The sequence below is a fragment of the Macaca mulatta genome, chromosome X, assembly GCF_049350105.2.
Source record: "Macaca mulatta isolate MMU2019108-1 chromosome X, T2T-MMU8v2.0, whole genome shotgun sequence".
NCBI lineage: Eukaryota > Metazoa > Chordata > Mammalia > Primates > Cercopithecidae > Macaca > Macaca mulatta.
In genome coordinates, this window is record NC_133426.1 from 160,873,308 (window position 1) to 160,900,724 (window position 27,417).

General features: G+C 49.4%; 1 protein-coding gene, 1 long non-coding RNA gene and 1 pseudogene across 3 annotated transcripts; 1 reads left to right on the forward strand and 2 right to left on the reverse strand.

The window, feature by feature from the left end:
* Positions 1-3,183: 3,183 nt before the first annotated feature.
* On the forward strand, positions 3,184-14,438 carry LOC144338640 (uncharacterized). Its single transcript, XR_013412900.1, has 3 exons — positions 3,184-3,294; positions 13,219-13,317; positions 14,304-14,438. It is a non-coding gene; the product is annotated as an uncharacterized LOC144338640 (long non-coding RNA).
* Positions 14,439-15,742: 1,304 nt separating this feature from the next.
* Positions 15,743-20,516, reverse strand: LOC701497 (cancer/testis antigen 1). Of its 2 annotated transcripts, XM_077988994.1 has the most exons (5): positions 19,839-19,901; positions 18,870-19,007; positions 17,066-18,375; positions 16,273-16,407; positions 15,743-16,033 (listed from the first exon to the last, which is right to left on the reverse strand). In XM_077988994.1, exons 3-5 carry the CDS (start codon positions 17,350-17,352, stop codon positions 15,895-15,897), a joined length of 561 nt encoding a protein of 186 aa, XP_077845120.1. In that variant the 5' UTR covers positions 17,353-18,375; positions 18,870-19,007; positions 19,839-19,901; the 3' UTR covers positions 15,743-15,894. The 2 variants fall into 2 exon arrangements, with proteins under 2 accessions (XP_077845120.1, XP_001095706.1); XM_001095706.4 differs by having other exon boundaries at positions 17,066-20,516.
* LOC144338628 (cyclic AMP-dependent transcription factor ATF-4 pseudogene) lies at positions 20,455-21,753 on the reverse strand (annotated as a pseudogene).
* Between the last annotated feature and the right edge of the window lie 5,664 nt (positions 21,754-27,417).

Below are 27,417 nucleotides of genomic sequence, written 5' to 3' on the forward strand. Positions count from 1 at the left end.
AATGGACTCACAGTTCCACATGGCTGGGAGGTCTCACAATCATGGCAGAAGGCAAAGGATGAGCAAAGGCACGTCTTACATGGCGGCAGTCAAGAGAGCGTGTGCAGGGGAACTCCCCTTCATGAAACCGTCAGATCTCCTGAGACTTATTCACTGTCACGAGAACAGCACGGGAAACATCCGTCCTCATGATTCAGTTACCTCCTACCAGGTCCCTCCCATGACACGTGGGAATTATGGGAGCTACACTTCAAGATCAGATGTGGGTGGGGACACAGCCAAACCACATCACCAAGTTTTGCCAAAGCTTCCTTCAGGTTCCCTGCAGCTCAGGCTGTTCCACAGTCCTGACTTGCTCTCTGCAGTGCACAGGGTGAGACCCCAGGAAACCCCTCAATTAAAACACAGGACAAGGTGCTCAGTATGCCTGCCTGTTCTTTCTCTTCCTTCAGTACTTTCTGCTCTGGCCAGAGGAGATTCCCCGGCCATCTGGACTCTCCTTCCCCTACCCTTATCTTACATCACTGCCAACTTGCCCTCCAATATGCACTGTCATCAACAGCCTATGACAGTGTTGCTAGCCTCACATCCTTGCCGAACTGATGGGAATTATTTAAATTTTCGCCAATCAGACGGAAAAACAAATCATTGTTTTAATTTTTCTTTAAAAACGAAAGAAGGAGGCTGGGGTGGGGGGGTCTTACGCCTGTAATCCCAGCATTTTGGGAGACCAAGGCGGGGGGACCATTTGACATCAAGAGTTTGAGACCAGCCTGGCCAACATGATGAAACCCCGTCTCCACTAAAAATACAAAACTTAGCCGGGTGTGGTGGCACGCACCTGTAATCCCAGCTACTCGAGAGGCTGAGACAGGAGAATCGCTTGAACCTAGGAGGCGGAGGTTGCAGTGAGCTGAGGTTGCACCAGTGTACTCTGGCCTGGGTGACAGAGCGAGACTCTGTCTCAAGAAGAAGAAGAAAAAAAAAAACTGAAGAAGGAAATGAAAATTATTTAAAAATTGGTGAAACTGAGCATCTTTTCATGTGCTTATTTGCTTTTGTATTTCTTTTCTTGTGAGCTCCTTATTCATATTTTAGCCCATTTCTAAAATCAGGTTGTTTGTCTTGTCCTAAAATTCTCTGTTAACAAAGTTGGCTTCATCAGACTGCTGTGAATATTTTCTCGTTTGAGCGTCCTGAAAACACTTCTGAGCTGAGAAACCACAGAGAAGAAAAGCCATAAAAACGATAAAGTGGCTGCATAAAATTAAAAGTGTATGGGCAGCAAAAGACAAATGAGAAACTATTCACAACAAGTTAGAGGTAGGGATCCGCCTTTGTGTGTTCCAAATGGAGAGCCAGTTGCCCGAAACGCCATTTATTCAATGCTGCCTCTATCATTTCTGAAATTTAAATTTCTCCTTTATTATATCGCCAAATTCCCACGTGGATTAAACCCATCTATGTCTGGACTCTTAAATCTGTTTCACTGACCAGCCTTCCTGTTTCTTCTTCAACACCAAACTGTTTTTGTTCCGTGCATCTAGCTGTGTAATTCCTGTTCCCCAGGAGTTATTCCACCTGAGTACCTTCAATGTCCCTGGGAGACGTGCTGGGGCTGTCTCAGGCCCATCTCCACTTCTGCACAGAATGGGAGACAAAGTAGCCGGACCTGCCTACGCTGCCAATGCTCTGTGTGTTGTTGCTAACCACAGAATACCCCGGTATGTGCTGATACAGGACCGTTGTTTTCCAGTGTAGTTGCTCCGAGAGCCATAGGGTGAGGCCTCACTAGTGGGAGTGGGGGAGTGTCATGCTTCTTTTCTGAATGGATGCCTGCACTTAGGAACTAGGTATCTGCATGTTCTCTCTGTTATTCCTCCAAACAACGAAGTGAGCTAGCTGCTATTATTCGCTGCACGTGAAAGAGGAAACATCTAAAGCTGAGAGAGAGAGGCTGAGTATCCTAGCTCGCCCTAAATCACACATCCAGGAAGGGGTGGAGTTGAGCTTGACCTCTGGCCATCTGTCTGGCTCCAGCTTAAGTCCCTCCCTCAGTCAAGTCTCGCCCTCAGTTTTCCTTCTAAGCAGGCTGATTCTAAATGTAAGCATCCTAAGCTGACTTAATTCTGATGCTGAATTCTTAACGTCCACTCCAAGTGTTAGCCTTCCTCACAGCTGCCAGCACAGACCTGGCATAGAAGCGGCACCGGGAAAATGATGGCAGTCCATCCCATAATTCTTATGTTTTGACATGAGAGTCACTGTTTCCCAAAAGGAACCGTGAACTCCCATGGTCATCTTCGGTTTTGGACAAGGAGTGCAGAAATCCCATGCATTGGGCTGTGAGGTTGCAGCAGGGACTTGTTATTTGTCGTCATTCGTTGGCTCAAAGAGTCAGTCTGTTTGCTCCACCAGGGACGACACTTACAATCGTGGCTGCCCACAGAGGGTACCCACAACTTCAGCAATAGGGTTGGCAGACACCTCTAAGTGATTCCCTCGAGCCTCTCTAGCCAAGGTCCTTTTGTATTTCCTAAGACTCGGCTTAATCAGGTCAGCGGAGTTAACCCCCAAGTCAGCCCAACTTCAGGCTGAAAAGTCTGGATTGCTTTACTGAGCCACTCTGTGATCCACGTGACTCTGGAAAGTGGGTCTCTCTTCCTGGAGTGTCTCTCTTCCTAGAGTCTAGCTGAACATGTGCCAGCTGCGGCTTGGCCTCTGTCTGTCCCTAGCAAGAGGACCGGACTTTCACGTTACCTATCCTGGCTTCACTGCAGCCCCGAATCATCGGCCATGGGTCGACAGTGGAGGGCTGCAGGGTCACTTGGATTCAGGTGACTTTCTTGGCACAGCCCTGACCTCTGGCATCTTTGGCAATCTTGTACCTAAAGAGCTGTCCCTTGTGTCTGTCCCAGCTGGACCTCAGAATCTGGGTGCCAACTAGTTAGTTAGGAAATGTTGATAGTTATGGAAAAAGACGGACATTTAGTCCACACCCCTGGGAAAGAAGAAGTACTCGGCTCTGTCCACATGCTCACTTTCTACTGCATTGCCTGCATCATCCACATGATGTCCCCAGAAGAGAAGAGTCAGTCCACTCACTCAGGCACATCTGCCTGAGGTCAGAGTTGGCCCTGATGCCAACAGGAAGAGACCGCTTCCCAGAATGACTAGCCCATCCCGTGCTCTAGAACATGGCGGAAGTCTTTCAGTGGGAGCTCGCCGGGGAGCAAGCCCCGTCAACAGCCTTGGCGTGGTTGTGTGGTCTCAGTGCCTGCTCTTCAAAGCCAGGTATGCACACTGCTGAGGGCAAACAAAGTCTCTCCAAAGAATACCCAGGCACGGATAGTTTTCAACGATGAATATTTATAGTAAGCCAGAGATCATATCTTTGCAACTGATGAAACTTATGAAAAATTCCAGAAGCTAGGTTTAAAACGTGGGGTGTGTGTGTGTGTGTGTGTGTGTGTGTGTGCGTGTGTGTGTGTTACTCCTTCCTGCTTTCAGATGCAAATTGAAAACCACCAGGGAATAGTTAAGCTCTATTCCATCCAGTGGTTCTCAAACTTTAGAGGCGTCCGCATCAGCTGCAGGACTTGTTCAAACACAGATTTCTGAGCTCCACTCTCAGAGTCTCTGACTCAGTAGGTCTGGGATGGGACCTGAGGATCCATATTGCATTTGCCCGTTCTCACTCTGCTGTGAAGAAGTACCCGACGTTGGGTAATTTATAAAGAAAAGATCTTTATTTGACTCACAGTTCTGCACGGCTGGGGAGGCCTCAGGAAACTTACAATCACGGCGGAAGGCATCTCTTCACAGGGCCAGCAGGAGACAGAATGAGTGTGAGCAGGGAAAATGCCAGACGCTTATGAAAACCATCAGATCTGGTGAGACTCAATCATTATCACGAGAATAGCACGGGGGAAACTGCCCCCACGATTCAATTACCTCCACCTGGTCCCGCCCTTGACACATGGGGATTATGGGGATTACAATCCAAGGTGAGACTGGGGTGGGGACACAGAGCCAAACCATATCACATATCTTTAACAAGTCCCAGAGGAAGCTGAGGCCGCTTGTCCACAGGCCCCACTTGGAGAGCCCCTGGTCTAAGCACACGCATCTGTCTGTGGTAACTGATGAGCCACTCATCAGTAGAGCCACTCATGAGCCAAGCGAGTCCTTTCCTCTCTGGTGCCTCCCTCTGTCTCACCCTCCTCATCCTATATTGGAATAGTCAGATTCTTACCCCACAGATGGTGAGCAGGAACTGGGGCATTCACCTTTGCGTCTCCTCGCACCTCTCCTCCACTCCTTGACTGGCTAGTTCCTACTCATTCTTTGTGTGTTAGCAGAGATGTCACCTCGTCCCTGATCAGAACTGGTTAGGCACCCTTCTTGGGTGCTCTCCGTAGGACCTTGAGCCTACCCCGACATATGACATATCACATAAGATTTAATTGTCTGTTCTTCCGTGTCCCTCCCATCAGACTGTGAACTCCCTGAGGGCAGGGACTCTGTGCAGGAGGTTGCTCGTAGTGAGGCTTGGAGTGAGGTAATGAGTGCCCCAAAACTTACGAATAGAGAAGAAGGGATGGCTATACGGGGTATTGCAAAGGAAGAGTCTTCCCAGCACCCGCTCCACAGTGTGTGTGTGTAAATGCCTATTCAATTAAATGAACACATTAACAGAGCTGGTTGACTGATGACATAGGGAGAGTAAGACGGAGAAGGGATCCAACATTCAGGGAGCCCCTCATATGTGCCAGACACTGGTGGAGACGGCAAAGTCGAAAACGGCATTGGCTCCAAAAGGAACAGGACCAGATAACGAGCTCGATGTTGATCAAGTGGTATTTAAGGAGACGGCAAATGCACAAATGGAGGTACATACCTGGATAAATGGCACGGAAGGTCTGTGGATCAGTCGTAGCACAGTGGCTGGGAGCATAGACACGGGAGTCAGACACATGTCTGGGGCCGGCTTTGTCTTCTCCAGCAAGCCCCCACCAAGATGTCAGATCCCATCTTCCTGGTGCAAGGGAGGTTAATCCCTTGAAGGTTAATCCCTAGAAGGCTCGCATGGCTTTTAGGGAGCCCATCTACAAAAAGAGGTGGCTTTTTGTAGCAGTGACCCCAAGGCTAAATCCTGTCATCTATGCCCCGAGAAATAAGATTGTGCAAGCTGCTCTCCGGAGAGTAACTTGTGGGGCCAAGTCTTGATGCCCTGAGCATGTGACACCATGGTGGGTGATAGGACAGACCTATCCTAGACCTTGCCGGCAGGAGGGCTAGCGTCCTCTGCTGCAGAAAGAAATCGACAACCTCAAGGATCAACTTGGTAGGCTGGGAGGGGGGAAGACCAGTGTATATTAGTGCGGAACCTGAGGTGGTGTGGAGCTGGGGCTGGGGGTGTAACTGGCCACTCAGGGACCACCATTCCTGTGGGAGGGAGACTCTGGCAGGTCTGGCCCTGGAGGCGTCTGTGTATTTACATGACCCATCCACCTGTCCAACCTATCTAATCTATTTGTTGATTTTAATTTTGACTTTTAATTTTTATGAGTACATAGTAGGTGGATACATTTTTCGGGTGCCTGAAATATTTTGATATGGGCATGCAATGTGTAATCATCGCATCAGGACAAATGGGGTTAGCCAATCTGCTTAGCTAATCTACCTGTCCATCCGTCTGTCCGTCCATCCATCCATCCATCCATCCATCCACCCACCCACCCACCTTTAGGTAGAAATAGATCGTTTGAACCACACGTAAACTTTGCCAACAAGTCCCAGAGACCTTATTTTAGCACATTTGCTGCACACTGCACTTGCTTTTTCTAACTGCTGCTTGGTGGGGAGTGTCCATATTTTAACAGGCTCTGAGAGATTCTGATATGTACCAAAGTTTGAGCACGACTCATACATGGTGACCTTATTTAGAAAACATATCTGCCTGTATCTGGGGTGACAGGTGGGTGGGTCATTCCTGGGGCTGGACACCACCAGGTATGGATGGGGTGTTCATGTTGCCAGGTTGAGCCTGTCCCAGGGGGTGAGGGGAAGGCGTCTGTCTCCCTGTGCCTGGAATGCTTAGTTATGCCTCTCTCTGTTTCAGTGGCCACACAGTGCCTCATTGAGAAATTCCAGATCCTTTGAAGTGAATGGTGTACATTCTGTACCCTTTCCCAAGGTCTTGGCCATGTGGGACGGCTGGGGCCTGGCTCCGATGGGAGGCTTCAGTCTGACTCTACTCTCTGTGACAGGTTGAACACAGCATCTGCATACACAGAAGCAGCAGGTCCCCTTAGAGTCAAGGAGCTATGGCGACGCTAGTTCCCCCTGTTCTGCCTGCGTCTCGTCGGAAAGCCCTGCCCTGCTGCCCTGCCAATGCTTCCTCTCTTCCTGAAGTTTAGCATGGCTTTCCTCCCCCGGTTCATTGCAGTCTTAACTTAAAGTACTTCTCAGAGTATGTGGTCTGCCTTTACTCCATCAGGTCAGCCTGGGCTACCCTCTGAGCAGGAGCCCTCCAGTCTGCTGGCCATAGTGACCTGGGTCTGGGGACCCTGTGATTCTGCCCTTCCGTGCACGATGCTGTCCTTCCCTCATCTCTTCTTTCTGTGGTCTCGTCGTTCTCATCCGTCACCGTTATCCTCCCAACCCCTCGGCAGGAGCAAATTAGCCCCTTCCAGAGCTCGCGCCCCACTTCCCGCTCCTCCTTGGGACCTTCCTGGCTCTCCCCTCTCTTCTCTGCCGCGACAACACCTCATATCTTTCCCCTGGCTTGATGTCGGTCAACCTCTCCTGCGTGGTTATTTCAGCAGGAATTAGACAGCACAGGTGACCTAATCTTCCTTCTACTCAGGCCTGCTTCTCTTTCTAGGCTTCTTATCTCCCATCAGGTTTATGAAGAACTCCACCAGAACCTGTGCATTGTCCTCTCCTCCTTCACCATCACCTGCCACTTCTCCTTAGTTTCAGTAGAGGGGCAGAGGCAGAAGTCACAGCACGGTGGCTTATGAATCAAAAGGGAGGGATGTGAATGTCTTCTGGTGACTCTGGCCCAACTTGGGGGAGTCTGTTCACTGGCAGTTAGAAGTGGATGGCCAAGGGCTCAGGGGTTTCACATCCTCCGTGTCCCAGCCACTGTTTCCACTGCCAGTCTGGGCCCAGGCCTCACCCTGGCCACCTGTCAAGGCCCCATGTCACCCCAGACTGCCCCAGGCATGGAACGGGTGCTGCCCACTGCCTCTGGCACCTGCGGGCCTGGGCCCACACATCTGCATGCTGACACCGGCGTATCTCCTCTGCCCTTGCACATGCTCTGTTGTCCCAAGGGACTTCACCTACATAACACAAGTTCAAATATAAAATGATGAGGAATTTCAGAGGCCACAGAAGAGCACTGGACCAAGAGTGAGGTCCTTTTGAGAGCAGGGCCCCATGCAGAGGTCCCGTGTGCAGGACGCTGGCCCTGGTCACATGGAATCATATCTAACGACGAGGGAGCCTGGGTATAAGTCCCCAGCTAGACGGTAATGTGCACGGGTAAAACTCGAGCTTTATTTCAAAAAAGAAGAAGGTGAGACTCATTACTGGAGGGTAACTTGAAGTTAGCCAGAAGGGGAAGATGGGAGACACACCGCAGTCTCTGGTTCGCAGCAATGGAACAAATCCCTCTGGGCAGGGATAACGTGAGGGCTTTCCTCCAGCAGTGGAGCAAAGTCCTTGGTTATTCCATCAGGCAGCCCTTGGGTCTGTCATCTGGGAAAGAACCCCTTGTCCTCACATTGCCTTCTGTGGCCACTGGCTCTGCCTTCTGGCGGTCTCTCCTTATCCATCTGTCCCCCTGGGCCACACCTGATGTGAGCATTGGGGAGTATGGCCTTCTTGGAGGTCATGCAGTGATTCAGCTCGAGTGTTTGATCCCACTAAATCTCATGTTGAATTGTAATCCCCAGTGTTTGAGGTGGGGCCTGGTGGGAGGTGATTTTGGGTCATGGGGATGAATCCCTCATGAATGGGGCTTGGGCTGTCTCCTTCCTGATGCGTGAGCTCTCAGTCTGAGCTCACACGAGATCTGGTCTTTAAAAGTGTGTGGCAGCCGGGCACAGTGGCTCACGCCTGTCATCCCAGCACTTTGGGAGTCCAAGGTGGGTGGATCGCTTGAGCCCAGGAGTTTGAGACTAGCCTGGGCATCATGGCGAAACCCCGTCTCAACAAAAAACACAAAAGTTAGCTGGGCGTGGTGACACACACCTCTGGTCTCAACAACTCTGGATGCAGAGGTGGGAGGAATGCTTGAGCCAGGGAGGTTGAGGCTGCACTGAACCGTGATCACACCACTGTGTTCCAGCCTGAGCGACAGAGTGAGACCCTGTCTCAAAGAAATGAACAAATAAATAAAAGTGTGTGGCACGTCCTCCCCCACTGTCTCTCTCTCTCTTCTCTCTTTCTCTCTCTCTCTCTCTCTCCCTCCCTCCCTCCCTCCCTCCTGTTTTCACCATGTGAAGTGCCAGCTCGATTTTGGGTCATGGGGGTGAATCCCTCATGAATGGGGCTTGGGCTGTCTCACTTCTGAAGTGCTGATCTTAACTACTTGACTGGCTCCTAAAGTCTGTATCGCCTCCTCAGGATGCTGATTCCAGGGCACCTGCGCAAATGGCTGCAGTTGGAGCTTTAGAAGTAGTTAGCTTTCTCAGCCTGTAAGGTTCCAAATGTTCAGGTTCTCATTCAACAAAGACTTCAGGTCTCAGGAGGAGGAAAGCAACGCTCTCAGAAGTGCATCCCCTCCCAGCTCTGGCTTGCAGACTCCTAGCTCTAGTCCAAGTTCATCTTCCTCTTGTAGGACTCTTGTGGAAGTGACAAGAAGCCTCGGACACATCTCCAACAGTTCGGTTCTTTCTACCATTTCCCCCAACACTTGGCACGGTCAGTCTTTCTCATGTTAGCCCTTCTACTAAGTATTTGATGGCATCTCACTGTGGCAAGTATGATGTGGTGATATCTCAGTCTCACTGTCCATTTTCATGATGCTAAAGGATGCCGGTTCTGGCATAGCTGAGGATGAAGGTTGGCTACTATCAACTGGCCGAGTCATTGTGTCTACAGTGCTGGTGAGGGGGCGTGACACACACCAGCTTTGGCATCAACAGGTGCTGGGCTGGTAGCAGAACCAGCAGGGTAGGGCCTAGGGCTCCTCCAGACCAGTTGCCACTTTCTCTTGGGCTGGAGAGAAGGCTTAGGGGACAGGCAAAAGGGAGGCACTGAATTGGGAGTGGGGTCTGGCCCGCTTCTTTCCGCTGGGACCTAGATAGATCTCTTCACACTCAGCTTGAGTATCTGCCACTTGGCCCTCCAGGGAACCGGATAGCCCGTGCCGAGCCACAGTCTGTGGTGTACACGTTTACAGCAGCGTCATCGTGTGCAAGGGTTGTGTTCACGCTTCTCTCCTTCCCCGCCCTGGTGACCAGCGGCCCCATGTCTCCTGGGACAGCGCCCCGGTGCTGGCCTTCCCGCATAAGTCGGAACTTGCCTGGATGTCTCAGCTGCCAGAAACCCCAACTGGACAGTCTCTGTCAAACGTATTCAGGGAGACAGCAGTCAGCTGTGTTCTCCCTCCAAGCGATTAGCGTTTGAGACAGGGGCAAAGTCTTAGCCTGGGTACTCAATCACAGCTTCTCAAGTGAGAGTATTATTATGTATTGCATCATACAAACTTATGACACCAGGTTAGTATTTTTGGAATTTGTAAGTCTATGTTGTTCCTCATAATTCACTATTACTCCTATTTGGTTTTAAAACTATTTTCCATATATTAAAAAGCAACATTGAACTAAGGCTGTGGTATTCAAAAGGATCCCTGGTTTTCAACAAACGAACTCTTATAAAGAATTCTGCCATGAAAAGGAAACAGTATCTCAATATGTAAAAGTTTTGTTCAACAAGATTCAATAATTTTCGAGTCAGAAAATGTGAAGAGTAAATTTTTTCAAAGGTTCAAAGGAAAAAGCAACCTGTGCAAGCTCCATTAAACCTGTCTTTGCACACACCTCCTGAGCACTTTGAAACTGCTAACAGTTTTAAAGTTTGACCGAAAGTGGCAGTACTTAAAGGCTTCAGGAATTTTTTTTTTTTTTTTTCAAGAAATGTACCGATAGCCATTTCAGACAGCCACCTGGGATGCTTTCTATTACATACAGCAAAATCTGATTCACGAACAAGAAATTTCTCGCAATACAAAAAGATAAATGATAATTAAAATATCTCCTTTATCACACAACCAATCTATATAATCCAATCCCTCCTAAAGTGTTTAAAACAATTAGGAATGGAGACACATTGTTTTGCATAAAACCTTTCCTCTTCATAAAACCCAGGGGTGAAAGATTATCATTCATGTAATAAAACCACAATTATTTCCATTTTGGTATTAAATTGTAGCTATACATTTACAAAACTTCATAAAGAAATGTGGCCGGGCGCGGTGGCTCAAGCCTGTAATCCCAGCACTTTGGGAGGCCGAGGTGGGCGGATCACTGGAGGTCAGGAGTTCCAGACCAGCCTAGCCAACATGGTGAAACCCCGTGTCTACTAAAATACAAAAATCAGCTGGGCTTGGTGACGGGGGCCTGTAATCCCAGCTACTCGGGAGGCCGGGGCAGGAGAATCGCTAGAACCTGGGAGGCGGAGGTTGCATTGAGTTGAGATCCCACCGCTGCACTCCAGCGTGGGCGACAGGGCGACACTTCCTCTCAAAAAAAAAAATAAATAAATAATAAAAAGAAAAATGGGCAAATGATCTGAACGGGCATTTCTCAAAAAGAGACATACATATGGCCAACAAATAAATGAAAACGTGGCTACCATCAAACATCAGCAGGGAAGTGACAATCAAACCACAATAAGGTATCACCTCACCCCAGTTAGGATGACCAGTATCAAGAAGACTAGAGATAACAAATGCTGAGAAAGATGCAAAGGAAAGGGAACTGTTACATACTGCTCATGGGATTGTAAAGTAGTACAGCCACTGTGGAGAATGGTATGGAGGTTCCTCAAAACTCTAAACATAGAACGACCCTACGGTCCAGCAATCCCACTACTGGGAATTTATCCAGAGAAAAGGAAATCAATGTATTGAAGAGACAGCTGCACCCCTATGTTTATTGCAGCATTATTCACAATAGCCAAGGATTGGAATCAACACAAGGGTCCAACCACAAGTGAATGGATAAAGAATATGTGGTGTATATACACAATGGAATACTATCGGCCATGAAAAGAATGAAATCTTGTCATTTGTGACAACATGGATGGAACTGAAGGACATTTTGTTAAGTGAAGTAAGCCAGGAACAGAACGTTAAACTCTGCATGTTCTCGTTCATATGCAGAAGCTAAAAAGAGTTGGTCTTACGAAGGTAAAACGGAAGATACTAGAGGCTGGGATGGGGAGGGGAAGGAAGGGATATGGAGACATTTGTTAAAGGATACAACATTATAGCTAGATAGGAGGAATAAGTTCTAGTGTTCTATACCATTGTAGAATGGCTAGAGTTAACAATAATCTATTATATAGTTTTAAACAGCTAGAATGAGGATATTGAATATTCCCAACACAAAGAAATGATAAATGTTTGAGATGATGGATATGCTAATTACGTTGATCTGTTCACTCTACATTATATGTATCAAAACTTCACTATGTACCCAATACATATGTAGAACTGGTATGTGTCAATTAAAGAAATAAAAGCTATAAAAACCCATCTCAATGTATATGGTAAATACATACAATTTTACATGCCAATTTTAAAAACAAATAACTTTGAAACATCTAAATTTCTAATAGGAAAGAAATAATAAAGATAAGAGCAGAAATTTAAAACTGTAAAATGAACAAACAATAGAGAAAAATCCACGAACCTGAATGCTTTTTGAAATACCAATAAAACTGAAAAAAGAATAACCAGGAAATATTAGGAACAATATTTGGAAATAAATTTGCCAATTTCGATGAAATGGACAAATTCCTTGAATGACTCAGATAACCAAAACTTGCTCAAGAGAAGTAGAAAACCTGAATAGCCTTCGATCTATGAAAGACATTTCGTATCCTAGGCTCACTCCTGTAATCCCAGTACTTTGGGAGGCCAAGGTGGGAGGATTGCTTGAGGCCAGGAGTTCAAGGCTACAGTGAGTTATAATCCCTCATAGCCTAGACAACAAAGTGAGATCTCATCTTTAAAAAAAAAGTATTTTATTGTTTTTCCTCTGACTCTGTAGATAAAACAGTTTCACGGGAGGGAAAACGAACGAGCAACACAGAAAACTATAGAGAAGAATGTAACTGTCACCCACAGCCACATGAGAGGACTGTCAGGATCCTGGTGGCCCTGCCGCCTGCAATTGCCTCTGCATATGCAGTCACACACACACACACACACACACACACACACACACACACACACACAGTCATACGGAGAGTGCATAGCACACATGTATGCTGCATGACCCAGACACATTCATCATTGTCATGTCCCCAACCTGAGTCTCATTTTGACAGCCATGTACCTCCCCACGCTGTTCCCCCATGCCATATGCTAATGCTAGAAAACGAGGTGGGAGGATCACCTGAGGCCTCGCCCATTCCCCCTCCTCACCCACCTTGCCATGCCGGCGCCCGCGTGGGTGTGAATTGGGGGCATCTTTCAAGGGAGGGCAGAAGGAGAACCTGCTGTCTGTCTGCTCCCCACCTCAGGGAGCCCTCCCGCCCTCTTGTGTTTCCTCCTGGGCCCTTGAGGTCACTTGAGGGAAGAGGGGAAGCCTAGCACACTGGAGACACAGCTTTGGGAAGGAAGACACAGAGCTGAGCCAAACAAAGGAGGCCGCTCTGGGAAGCTCAGGGAATGAGACCCCAGAGGACAGATGAGCATCATGGGCGAAGCAGGGTCAGATCCCCTGTGAATTCAATACTTCAGCCAAGCAAGGTTTACGTCCTAGGGCAGGAGGGAAAGAGGCAGCTCCAGTTAAGGAAGGGCCGCCCTCTGGAGACAGGCCCCGGGTCACTCCGGGGGTCTCCCTGCAGAGCCTGTAGCATTGCTCCCAGACTCAGTGGGCCAGCAGGTCCCTACCTGACAGTTACTGTGCTCCTGGATCTTCATCTTTGCTCCCTGGGCTTCTGCTTTTGTGCCCGTGATGTTGTCTGCAGGGGCCGGTGGCTCAGCGCCTGGTCAAAGTTGTCTGGACGCATTTACCTGTCTTCGACCTCATTTGCCTGTCCAGGAGTTTCTCAGATGGATTCCTCAAGGTGGGTGGATGAAGGGGGCCAGCCCCTCCACACCTGTGGGTATTTCTCGTCAGGTGGGACGAGAGACTGAGGAAAGAAATAAGACACAAAGTATAGAGAAAGAACAGTGGGCCCAGGAGACCGGCGCTCAGCATACGGAGGACACGCATGGGCAGCGGTCTCTGAGTTCCCTCAGTATTTATCGATTACTATTTTTACTATCTCAGTAAGGGGAATGTGGCAGGAGAACAGGGTGAGAGTGGGGAGAAGGTCAGCAAGAAAACACGTGAGCAAAGGAATCTGTGTCACAAATAAGTTCAGGGGAAGTTACTATGCCTAGATGTGCATGTAGGCCAGATTTATGCTTCTCTCCACCCAAACATCTCAGTGGAGTAAACAGTAACAGAGTGGCACTGCCACCAACATGTCTCGCCTCTCGCCACAGGGCGGGTTTTCTCCTATCTCAGAATAGAACAAATGTACAATCGGGTTTTATGCCGAGACATTTCATTCCCAGGGGCAGGCAGGAGACAGAGGCCTTCCTCTTATCTCAACTGCAAGAGGCCTGCCTCCTCAGCACAGACCCTTCACGGGTGTCGGGCTGGGGATGGTCAGGTCTTTCCCATCCCACGAGGCCATATCTCAGGCTATCACATGGGGAGAAACCTTGGACGATACCCGGCCTTCCAGGGCAGAGGTCCCTGAGGCTTTCCGCAGTGCATTGTGCCCCTGGTTTATCGAGAATGGAGAACGGCGATGACTTTTCCCAAGCATACTGCCTGTAAACATTTTACTAACAAGGCACACTTTGCACAGCCCTAGATCCCTTAAACCTTGATTCCATACAACACATGTTTCTGTGAGCTCAAGGTTGGGGCAAAGTTACAGATTAACAGCATCTCAGGGCAAAACAATCCTTCGGGGTACAGGTCAAAACGGAGTTTCTTATGTCTTCCTGTTCTACATAGACACAGTAACACTCTGATCTTTCTTTCTTTTCCCTACAGGTGGAAGGGTATGTACATCTTTCCCTCAATAGAAAATGCCAAATAAATGTCCAGATAGAGGTTACCACCACTCCTACTGACAGCGTATGAGTCTTCGTTTCCAACTACAGCCTTGCCAAGCACTGGAGATTGTCAACTAATACTATTAATTTACATTAAAATATGCTCTGGTCCCACTGAGCAAATTCCAAAACAAAACTCAAAGGGATCAAGTTGTCTCCAAGCAACTTAAGAGCATCCCGGAACGCAGCTCAAGAATATGTCTGTTTCAGCTTGACATACAGCCCCTTTCCAATGTAGCTCTGGCCAAGATGGTGCCAGCATGTCCGCGCAGCAGACAAGGCACCTCAGCATGTCACGTAGACCCCGCAGCAGCCTGCCCCCTCCCCTGCCTACCATTCATGCCAAGTCCCCCTTTAAAAGGCCCTGCTGTCTGCCCACAAAGGGAAGCAGAGCCCTTAAAGGCAGGAGCCTGTACGTCTTCCCCTAAACCAAGCATGGCAGAAAGTCTGCTTCTTCGTAGCAGACATCGCTCTTGTTAATTCGATCTCCAAGAGGTGAGAGAATGAACCTGTGTTTTGGTTATATTGCGTGTACACAAAGATTTTGAATTATTTGAATTACTGTTATCATAATTTCAGAGACAGGGTCTCGCTCTGTCACCAAGGCTGGAGCTCAGGGGTGCATTCATAGCTCACTGCAGCATCCAGCTCTTGGACTCAACACATCCTTCCACCTCACACCTCAGCCTCCTGAGTAACTGGGACTACAGGTGCCTGCCACCACACCCTCCACCCCTAATTTTTAAATATATATATGTATACACACACACAGACACACACACACATATATATACACACACACGTGTATATATACACACACACACATATATATACGTGTCTATATATATATTTATTTAAATATATAATAAATAAATATATGGCCCAGGGTGGCTTCAAACTCCAGGTCTCAAGTCATCCTCCCGCCTCAAGCCTCCCACAGCGATGGGAATACGGGTGTGGGCCACCATGCCCGACCCATATCACATGCTTAAGAGTGAAATGATAATACTGGTTTTATGCACCTATTCAAGTACATGTTTTTGAAGAATTTTTTCAAAGTAAAAAAGCTCGTATGTTCAATGAAGACAATTTGGGAACAAACTTAATGCTGAGCTGGAAAAACATCATATATGCTACTGTCATATATTTAACATATAAATGCAAGCATATTGAGGAAAGTATTCTAAAATGTCCACAGTACTTAAAGCTGAACGGCGGGACCCAGTGGCTTTTCATTTTCCCCCATTTCCCAAATTGTCTTCCATTACCTTGTGCTACTTCAATCTCTGAATCCCAGAGCCTCCCCTGCAACCCGAGGACAAGGGCACGCAAGTCTGAAGGTGCCTTCGCTCGCCGAGAAGAGACTCAGACACGGAATTGTAGCTCAGTTTTATTTCCTACAGAAACAAACATGTAAGCCGGCCTCCTCCAGCGACAAACAATCAGGCCCCCACAATGAAGTGGCCGCTCGTGCAAGGACCATCCCCTAGGGGAGGAGGCACGACCTAGGAAGGGGCACCAGGCTGGGCTTAGCGCCTTTGTCCTGAGGGAGGCCGAGCCAAAAACACAGGCAGAAAGCACTGCACGATCCACATCAACAGGGAAAGCTGCTGGAGACAGGAGCTGATGGAGAGCTGGAGTTGGCGGTGGTCCGCAGCAATCAGTCGGCTAAATGTGAGAGGCGAAGAACATTACATTAAAGGTGACACCTCTGCACCCATCTCCCCGGGCTCCCTCGGGTGGTGGCGGGCCTGGTGCACCAGGTCTCTGTTCTGAGACCCTGTGCTGGGGTGTTCCCAGGTCTCTAGAAACCTGACCGTGGGGTGTAGGCGGATCCCAGTCCCCACCCTGCCACGCTGCGCACGCCACCCACCCAGGCCCCGTCCCTGTCCTGGTCCTGAACTGACATAGTCAGTATGTTGCCAGACACGGTGAACTCCTTCAGAAGCACCCCTGGCATGGGGAGCGGTGGGGCATCCCGGGCCAGGCTCCTGTGGGCCAGCTCTGCTTCCATGGGTGTCGGGAAAGGCATGGTGAGGTAGCTGGTGGGGGCCCAGTTAAGGCATCATCTCCTAGGACGTGGCCTGTGCCTCCGGCCTGCTGCTTACCCCAGGTCAGCTTTCCCCACTCCTCACCCCCACCCCCGATTGCCCAGCTCATCCCCCCCAGGCTGTCTCCCCAGGCACTGGCCCAGTAGCACATCCCACTCAGCTGTCTTGGTTCCACACTTTCCTTTGCTGCACCTCAAGGTGACTCCTCCATGCCCTTACAAGGCCCCTCCCCACCCTGTCCCCTGTCGCATCACCCGGCCCCCTCCTCGTCACCCAACCCTCCCTCTCCCCACCTCCCGCCACCCGCTCCCATCTTGCCCCCTTCCCCCCACCTCCTGATCCCCTCCTACACCCGGGTCCCCCTATCTCCTGGCCCCTGCCCCCCTTCCTGCATGACCCAGTGCCCCTAACCCCATCACCCATCCCCTCTCCCCCACCCTGCACACCCCCTACCTCCCAGCCCTTACCTGCTGCCCTCCTCACAGCTGGCCTCCCGTATCCCCACCTCCCAACTCCCACCCCCACCCCCACCCAACCCCTTACTCACATCTCCCCCGCCTCCTCCCCCACCGGGTCCTGCCCTCCCCATCTCCCGGCCCCCACCCCGCCACGAGAACTGTCTAGAACAGAACAGAACGGAACAGGATACAACTCAAGCAGGCGGCTGTCCGGCCTCCTGGTCCCGCATCTGCAGCATCCATTCAGCCGTGAAGCCGGGCCGCCACGTGGCCCACGAGGGACGCCTCCTCTTGGCCCTGAGACCCCTTCTGGCCCTGAGGCCCTTGCTGCCGCGATGCCCTGAGTACCTCCGCCGCTCGCAGCACCCGCCTCTCCTGGACCGCCAGCATAGCCCCCTGGGCCACCAGGATCGCCAGGGCCCCCTGGGCCATCAGCATCGCCCGCTGCGCCCCCTGTGCCCTGGCCTGCAGCCTGCATGGCTCCTGGGCCTCTGTGGTGTGCTCAGAGAGAAAGTCAGGGCCCACAAGCACGCGGAGGCAGTGAGGCTGCAGGAAGTTCCGCCCCCTGGCGTGACAGGGGCAGCCTGGGATCCTCAGGGCGCCTGCGCACAGGGGCCCTACTTCCGGCCCTGGGAGACCCCGAGCGAGCCCCGGAGCACATGACTGGTTCTCGCCAACCCTGCCCCGCCCCAAGAGAGCCCGGGCCGGAAGGTGGCCGCCATGCCAGCTTGGACCCGTCACCCCTGAGAAGCCGGCAGTCCACCAGGCCCCTGTCCCGGGAGCCCTGCAGGTAGTCCGGTACCGCGGGGCCCAGCCTGTCCCGTCTCCCTGGTCTTCCTCACATCGAGGAGCAAGGCGGGCCTGGGAACACAGGGCCGGGGCTGTGCGGCCGTCGTCCCGGACCCTGCCTATCCTGCCTGTCCTTGGGGGAGCGTCCAGGACAGACCCCGGGGCCAGGCCTCTAACTGGGTTCAGCAGCCTCCGTCCCTGTCCCGGTCACCCAGCCAGGTGGGGTAGCTGGAACCGCATGTCAGGTGGGAGTGACCTCCTGCCAGCCAAGGTCTCCCATGTGCCAGGTCCACCCAAGGTGGACGGGAGGGCCCAGCGGGACCCAGGGCCGGGTCTCACTCCTGGGTTCAACAGGCTCTGTCCCTGTCCTAGTCGCCCCGCCTGGTGGGGGAGCTGGAGCTGCGTGTGGGGTGGGTTGCGGGTGGCCTCCCAGCAGCCAGGGGCTCCCGGGCTCTAGGCCCGGCGCAGGTGGACAGGCAGGACCTGCTGGACCTGAGGCTGGGTTGGGCCTGGCTCCTGGATTCGGCAGTATCAGTCCCTGTCCTGGTCGCTCTTACCTGGTGGGGAGCTAGGAGATGACCCTGTGTCTGCTGGGTGCTGATCTACTTGTGTGTCCGGAAGGGGGGTCAAATCCACGGGACAGGTACCTCTAGAGGCATGCAGGGGTAAGGGCGGCACGGCCCTGGGAGCTGGATGTCTGTGCCAGGCACACCTGTGGCAACAGGAGGTGACCGGACAGGGTCTAGCCCTGAGGAAGGGGGAGGTACTGCAATCCAAACCACTCTCCCCCACCGTCCAAATCCAGGAATCAGCAGCCTCTGCACCTGGGAAAAGCATATTGGCACTCACGTGGAAACTAAAAAAGTTGATCTTTTGGAGGTAGAGCAGAATAATGGTTACCAGAGACTGGGAAAGGTGGGGAGGGTGGGGAGGTTACTGGGGACAAACATATAGTTGGATAGAAGGAGTAAGTTCTAGTGTTTGATAGCACTGTAGAGGGACTATTTATTGTATATTTCAAAATAGCTAAAAGATAGGAAATGTTCCCCAAAAAAAGAAATGATAAATGCTTGAGGTGGTGGAGGATATCCTAAATACCCCGACTTGATCATTACATAGTGTGTGCGTCTGCATGTATCAAAATATCACATATACTCCATAAATATGTGGAGTTATCATACATCAGTTAAAAATGTTTTTACTTACAGGAAAGAAAAATTCACCCAAGCTCTTGCGTGTACCTCCAGTTCATTATTTTCACTACTGTATTTCATTGCATATATTTCATTAAATGATGAATTTTAAAAACCAGAGAACTTGGTAACACAATTACACCTGGAATAGCTGAAAATGAGACATAACCCACTTAGTGATTGCCATCCTTCCTGTCATCCTCTGCTCAGTCCCCATTCTCAGACAGAGGCAGGCTAAAGTTCTTACCTTCAACAGGTCAGGGAAGGGAGAGTAAAGTACACGTGACCCTGTCTTAGGAAGCAGGAAGACAGAGGGAGGGTCTCCTGGTCCCCATTATTTTCCCGGCCTATTATCACCAGATCAAGTCAAGAAAGGAAGTCCTAACTGATTGAGAGATTCCCGGAGATACTGCCACTGTCCTGGAAGTCTCAATCAGCCACTGGGCCGGAAATCTCCTCCATCAATATTTCAGCCAGAGCAACATCTGCCACTAGATGGCATCAAACTCCAGCCGGGATCAGGACAGATTTGGATGGTCCAGTAGGCTTGCCTCGTTCACTTCATTAACCCCACAGTAACACAGTTTCACATTGTATGTGATTGGATTTCTTGGAAACTACCTATTACATTACAGCAGAGTTTCCTAGTCCTCTAATTTATCCATTCTGCTGATGATGGGCAGGCATTTGGATAGTTTCCATCCCTTGGCTATGAACATACTTGTACAGGTCTCTTGAAGCACACGTCCAAGTTTCTTTTTGGAATTGCTGTATCACAGGCAATACATATCTCGAAATTTACTAGATAATGCCATGTTTTTCCAAGTGGTTTGAGCCAATTTTCGCTTCCACCGTAATGTATGAGAGTACCTATAGCTCAACATTCTCATCAATAGTGACGGTACTAGTCTGTTCTCGCATTGCTATAAAGAACTACCTGAAACTGAGTAATTTATAAAGAAAAGAGGTTTAATTGACTCACAGTTCTGCAGGCTCTACAGGAAGCATGGCTGGGGAGGCCTCAAGAAAGTTACAATCATAGCAGAAGGCAAAGAGAAAGGAGTCACATCTTATATGGCCAGAGAAGGAGAAAGAGAAAGTGAAGGGGGAGATGCTACACACTTTTAAACAACCAGATCTCGTGAGAGCTCACTATCATGAGAATAGCAAAGGAGAAACCAACGCCCATGATCCAATCACCTCCCACCAGGCCCTTCCTCCAACACTAGGGATTACAGTTCAACATGAGATTTGGGCAGGGACATAAATCCAAACCATATCATTCCACCCCTGCCCCCTCCCAAATCTCATGTACTTCTCACATTGCAAAATACAATCATCTCCTCTCAACAGTCCCCCAAGTCTTAACCCATTTCAGCACTAACTCGAAACTCCACAGTCCAAAGTCTCATCTGAGATAAGGCAAGTCCCTTCTGCCCATGAGCCTGTAAAATCAAAAACAAGTTAGTTACTTCCAAGATACAATTGAGGTACAGGCATTGGGTAAAGACTCCCTTTCCAAAAGGGGGACATCGGCCAAAACAAAGGGGCTACAGGCCCCATGCAAGTCCAAAACCCAACAGGACAGCCACTAATTCTTTTTTTTTTTTTTCCACTACAAAATAATTTATTCAAACACACAGCTACAGCGTGAGACTCCTGTGTACAAGCACACTGATGCTCCTGACTACCCTCAACTAGAGGACCCTTTTCTTCCCTCTTGCCTTGCAGACCTCTTCTATCGAATCTTTCATGTACTGGATCTCCTTGGCCAGGGAATCTGCCCTCTCTTTCAGTGCCTCGTTCTTCTTTTCCAGGGCTTTGCACTCACCAGCGAGGACCTCCTACTCCACCCTCTTCTTCTGGTGATACCTAGTTCCTGCTGTTCTGTTTTTGCTCCATTTTTTCAGCTTCTTATCCAGTTTCTCACCCTTTACTTGTGCTGCTACCATCTTCTCCCCAGGAGGGTCATAAGGTTTGGGACAGGCAGAGCCACAGAGGACACCTGGAGATGGCAGGCTCCTACTCGGAGAGCCCCTGGAGGTGTACTGGGGAGAGCTGAGATAGGACTCTGGGCTCATACAGATGCCACTATCATTATCTGAGGGAGTGACTTCCTCCTTTATGCACTGAGGGATCATGGAAATGTAAGCAGTGAAGTCTGGCTTCCTATCTCCTTCAGAGATATCTGCTTCCCTTCCCAGCTCTAGACTACAGGAATAATCTAGAGTGGAGGACAGGACCTCTGGGGAAAGGGGAAGAGGTTGCAAGAAGGTGAAGGGGGCAACCTGGTTGGGTTTTGTTCACCTTTCTGGGAGATGGCAAATCGGGTTCACCGTCTGAGGGGGCTCCTTATTAGTCTCCTGGACTAGGGGGACAAAGAGATCACACGAGTCATCCAACGTGGCCAGAAGCTCATCTGGCATGGTTTCCAGGTCATCTATACCCAACAGGGCATTAAAGTCGAACTCCTTCAGATCCGTTTTCTCCAACATCCAATCTGTCCCAAAGAAAGCATCCTCCTTGCCATTGTCGGAGGCACTGACCAACCCACCCACAGGCAGCCATTCGGAGGAGTCTGCCTTAGCCTTGTCGCTGGAGAACCCATGAGGTTTGAAGTGCCTGGCCACCTCCAGGTAGTCATCTAAGAGACCTAGGCTTTCTTCAGTCCCCAAACCTGACTGGTCAAAGGGGGACATCAAGCCCCCACCAACACCTCACTGCTCAGGAAGCTCATCTTGGTCATGGTGCAGTGCTTTGCTGGAATCAAGGAATGTGCTTAATTCGAAGGTGTCTTTGTCAGTTACAGCAATGCTGCTGCTGAATGCTGTGAGAAGTGCCATGGCTTAAGCCGCCGGTGGGTGCCACTGCAGAGCCTGGTGCTGCTGCCACCACTGCAAAGGCCAATGCTGCCACAGGCACTGCTACCCCTAATACGCCATGGTGGCCATGGACCCTGAAGGCCGGAAGGAGGGAAGGCACGCATGTGCGGAGGAAACTACATGTGTGGGCGGGCACAGCAGAAAATCGTCATTAATTCTTAAAGCTCCAAAATAACCTCCTTTGACTCCATGTCTTACATCCAGGCCACACTGATGCAAGGGGTGGGCTCCCAAGGCCTTGGGCACCTCCGCTTCTGTGGCTCTGCAGGGTACAGCCCCCTCGGCTGCTTTCCTGGGCTGGTGTTGAGTGTCTGCAGCTTTTCCAGGAGTATAATGCAAGTTGCCGGTGGATCTACGATTCTGGGGTCTGGAGGACGGTGGCCCCCTTCTCACAGCTCCACCAGGCAGTGCCCCAGGGGGGACTCTGTGTGGGGACTCCAACCCCAGGTTTCCCTTCTGCACTACCCTAGTTGAGTTTCCCCAGGAGGGCTCCGTCCCTGCAGCAGACTTCTGCCTGGACATTCAGGTGTTTCCATACATCCTCTGAATGTACACAGAGGTTCCCAAGCCTCAACTTTTGCCCTCTGCATACCCGCAGGCTTAACACCACATGGAAGCCACCAAGGCTTACAGCTTGCACCCTCTGGAGCAGCAGCCGGAAGTGTATCTGGGGCCCTTTTAGACATGGCTGAAGCTGGAGCAGCTGGGGCACAGATAGCAGTGTCCCGAGGGTGCGCAGGCCAGCAGGGTCCTGGGCCGGGTCCAAAAATCCTTTCTTGCCTCTTTGGCCTCCAGGCCTGTGAATGTCCATCAAAAAATTAAAAATAGAACTACCATATGATCCAGCTATCCACTTCTGGGTATAGATCTGAAGGAAATGAAATCTGTTTCTTCCTGAGTCAGTTTTCATAGTTTGTACATTTCTAGGAATTTGTCCACTTCATCTAGGTTATCTAATGTGTTGGCAAACAATTGTTCACAATCTTCTCATATAATCCTTTTTGAGGGTGGAAGAATTCAGTAACGATCAACAAAATGGAAAGGCAACTTGCAGAATAGTGAGGAATAATATATTGTTCACATCTTATCAATATAATACATGCATTTTGTGGGGGCAATAATACATGGTCTCAGTTTTTTTCCTCATCAGCTATAACAGGGTTGGGGTCTACAGTGATATCTTTTCAAGTCTCCAGCATCTGCGTCGCACTCAGGTAGCAGCACAGAGTCCCGAGTGAGCCCCTAACAGATACTCATCTCCCTTGGGACAGAAGCAGCACATGGACTTCCATCTCTGGTCATTAGGTCCCGTGGCCTAGGGACCATGTCTCAAAATTAGCTTCGATGCCATAACATATTTGATCAGAATACAGGTAATGGTCTAAGCTGAAATATAAGCATTTCAGCTGAACTTCAGGCATAGTGATGGCAAATTGGAAAGAGATGCAAAGAGATTTCAAGGATCTTGGAAATTCACAATGTCATTTAAGAAGGAAACACACGTCACTCAATTCCAGTAAAGAATCACAGACTCGGCCATGCATGTTGGCTCATGCCTATAGTCCCAATAGTTTGGGAGATCGAGGTGGGAGGATCGCTTGAGCCCAGGAGTTCGGGAATCACAGACTCTTCAGCTCCCAGTCCGGTGCTCTTAACCACTACATGCTGCCAGTCATCAATATTCTCCCATATTTCCTTTATTGAAATAGGATCATTAAAGCTTAGGGGGGAACATCTGATAGGAAAAGATTTCACATATTTTTTCTAGATTTTCATTTCCTCCTTTTGTTGTTTTTTTTCTGGAGACAAGGTCTCACTGTGTCACCCAGGTCAGAGTGCAGTGGTGCAATCACGGCTCACTGCAGCCTTGACTTCCCGTGCTCAACCCATCTTTCCACCTCAGCCTCCCAAGTAGCTGGGACTATAGGTGCGCACCTCCACGCCTGACTCATTTTTTAAAATGGTTTGTAGAGATGGCATCTGACTATGTTGCCCAGGCTAGTCTCAAACTCCTGGACACAAGCGGTCCTCCCACCTCGGCTTCCCAAAGTGTGGGGATTACAGGCGTGAGCCACACTGCACCAGGCCGCCTCCATTTCCTCTTTCATATACACTCCAGTTAAATTTTTAAAAAGTAGTTGGTCGCCCCGAGGCAGAGACTGTCTTATAGTTTTTCTGTTTCCCAGAGTGCCTTGCTAAATACCCAATTGTTGACTGAATCTTTAAACTCTTCTGAGTTTACAAATTTACTGTACTGTAAAGACGTAGACTCAACAGGTACAAAATCTTTGGTCTTTCAATCAACATAGGTCCTGGAAACATCACTTCATTCCTAAATGCCAACGTAATGAATACAAGAGAATTGGTTTTAAACAAACATTTGGATCAGTGTTTACTTAAATTCCCAGGGGATTCCCACCTTACTCCACTCCCTCGGCTCAGCACACGTAGTATAAGCCACACTAGTCCGCATCTGGTGTTACAACTTTCTGTCCAATTTCAGAACACCCTCCTTTCACCAATTCATGGCCTGCAACCCTTCCACCGCCATTTCCACAAGCAAACTTCAGGTCTTATTCAAGGTGAGGTGCCATACTTGCTGCAGCACTTAAGTATTTTTTAGCCATTTAACATGCATAGAACTGTGCTACCATTGTTACTAGGTTCCCATCTTCTTTTTTTATGTGTCACTGACAAAGGTTTTGAGTATTGTGCCCCAACCCCATTTTTCCTGTAAGTTTTGTGATTTGTACTACACAATGATTTTGAGGTACACGTATGTCATGTTATAATCATAACTCATTGTATCACTGTTTGGGGAAAAAATTAACCAATAACCGATTTATTTTTTCAAAGATAACAGGTGTGCAAGCTTCCAGAAAATCTGCTTAAGCATAAAATCAAATCAGAGAGCAGTTGTTTTTCCTCCAGCATCTATCCAGTGGCTAGCTAGCACTCAAATCAGACACTAGATTTGGAACCGGAAGGACATCATTCACCTTGAAGTAGTGAACAAAAACATGGTTTTGTCAAGAAATAAAAGAGATAAAAGTCATTATAAAAACTGTCTTTTCCGCCAGACACGGTGGCTCATGCCTGTGGTCCCAGCTACTCGGGAGGCTGAGGTGGGAGGAACACTTGAGTCCAGGAGGTCGAGGCTCCAGTGAGCCGTGATCGCACTACTGCACTCCCACCAGCCTGGGCGACAGAGCGAGACCCTGACTCTAAAAAAAGGGAAATGGTCTTTTCCATCCTCAGAGCAAGCATGCAGAATATGATTGTCATCCTATTCATAGACGTGGAAACTAAACCTAAGAGAGGCTGAGTGACTGTCCCAAAGTACCATGGCTGATAGGGGTTGTAATAAACTCAAGTGGTCTTTGTCTAGGATCAGAAAAACTACCACTATATGTAATGGCACTTGTAACTGTGACGTGTTATTTCCGATTGTCTGCAAAACACAAACATGAATAAATGAGATGAGTTGTTGGGGGAAAGTAAGAAAACGGTGACACTGTTAGGGTTACCCATCTCTCCACGTACCTCCTAACATCAGACCCTGATTGGGGCAGAAAACCCTGGCCTGTACCATGACAAATGCTTCCTGTCCAGTAATAGGATGTTCAACAGCTCTTCGGTACCAACAGTGAACAAATTTTTTGCAAAAGAATATTATTGCTGCAATTGGCCGGGCATGGTGGCTTACGCCTGTAATCCCAACAATTTGGGAGGCTGAGCTGGGCAGATTGCTTGAGCTCAAGAGTTCGAGAGCAGCCGGGGCAACATGGCTGTACCTACTCTCTACAAAAAATTGTAAAATTTGCCAGGCGTGGTGGCGCACGCCTGTGGTTCCAGCTACTCTGGAGGCTGAGGCGGGAAGATGGCATTGAGCCCAGGAAGTCAAGTCTGCGGTAAGCCATGTTCACGCCACTGCACTCCAGCTTGGGTGACAAAGTGAGACCCAGTCTTCTGTCTGTCTGTCTCTATCTATCTATCTATCTATCTATCTATCTATCTATCTATCTATCATCTCTATCTATCTCTATCATCTATATCTATATATGTATAGCTTAGCTATATCTGCAGCAGTGAATAGAAACCCTTTTAGCAAAGTGTTCCCAAACTCTTGCTTCTAATTCTTGACCAACTCAGAAGTAAAGGAGGAGAATGAAGTTAAAGGAAGTCATATGTTTCCGTGCTCTCATGCATACTTTTATTTCTGCAAGGTCAGTAGTAACGTGCCTACTTTCGTTTCTGATGTTAGTCCTCTCTCTCTCTGTCTTAGTCCAGCTAAATGTGTCTCCGTTGTTCTTTAAGCACTTCCTTATTTTTCTGGGACAACAAGATGATCCAGTTAATCTTGGACTTTCTCTGCCCTGGCCCTGGAATCAGTCATTTCTCTAATGAGCTCTGTTCTTTTTAATCAAGACTGTTGTTTAGAAATCGAGACCCAGGCGCTAAGTCGACTCACTGCTATTGAGATGGTCCCAGGCCTTCTAAGTGATGGAGCTGAGACATATGCATACGCACAGCCCTACATTACAGCTATGTTTATTTCTATACCTATCTGTACATTGAAAGCCATAAGTGTATTAGGCCACTCTTGTGCCGCTATAAAGAAATACCTGAGACTGGGTAATTTATACAGAAAAGAGATTTACTGGGCTCTTGGTTCTGCAGGCTCTGCAGGAAGCATAGTGCTGGCATCTGCCCGGCTTCTAGAGAGGCCTCGGGAAGCTTCTACTTGTGGTGGGAGGCAAAGCGAGAGCTTGTGTATCTCATGGCGAAAGCAGGAGCGAGTGAGGGAGAGAGAGAGAGAGAATGAGAATGTGTGTGGGGGGAAGGGGGGAATGCCACCCACTTTAAAATGACAAGATCTCTCGAGAACTCACTATCACGAAGACGGCACTAAGCCATTCCTGAGGGATCCACCCCCGTGACCCAAACACCCCCTACCAGGCCCCACCTCCAGCCCTGGGGATTACAAGTTAACATGAGATTTGGGTGGGGACAAACATTCAGACTAGATCAATGAGTTCACACCAACAACTCCAAATCGAACCCACATTCAAGCCTTCTCCCTTTTCATATCTGCAACTCCTTTTCCAAATGGTGAGAAAGCCAGGTCCCTACATAATTCATATATTTACTGCAAAGCCAATCAATCATCTGAGCCCATCAGGTCACCACCCAACTTGGCACACGTTCCTCTCTTGGACCCCTGACCCCTCCCCAGGACACTGTCACCCTCGCCGACTCCCTTCCTTACTCCACAAAACTTCCTTGTGCAGGACACTGCTGCGCTCAGTGGAGGATCATGCTTCACACTGGTCCCCAGCCGCCCTCCACACTTGCCTTGAGTGGGCCCCCAATCCCAGGGGCTTTTGGAAGAAGATGGGGAGAAGGACAGGATCGAGGAAGAGAGGCGGGAAGGAAGACCGGCAGAGCAGCCGGCAGGAAGGGCCATTGTTCCTTCTGATGCTCCATTCGTAGCCAATGGCAACTCAAACTGGTTGGCAGCAGTGTCCTCTTGACAAACGCTGTGGTCATGTCTCAAATTTACCTTCAGCAGGAGCACTTCAGTCCACAGTCTTGGTGCCAGCTACGACGCATTAGCATTGCTTTGAAGGCTTTTCCGGGCACAGAGAAAGCAAGTAGGTAGTTTTTAGAAAGAGAAAA

Excerpts from the sequence above, each read along its gene's own strand:
- LOC701497 (XM_001095706.4), bottom strand. The coding sequence starts at position 17,352 with ATGCAGGCTGCAGGCCAGGGCACAGGGGGCGCAGCGGGCGATGCTGAT. Across the intron at positions 16,408-17,065 it reads GACAGCCGCCTGCTTGAGTT|CTACCTCACCATGCCTTTCC; the intron begins GTATCCTGTTCC and ends GGCCCCCACCAG. Across the intron at positions 16,034-16,272 it reads TCTGGCAACATACTGACTAT|CCGACTGATTGCTGCGGACC; the intron begins GTCAGTTCAGGA and ends TCTCACATTTAG.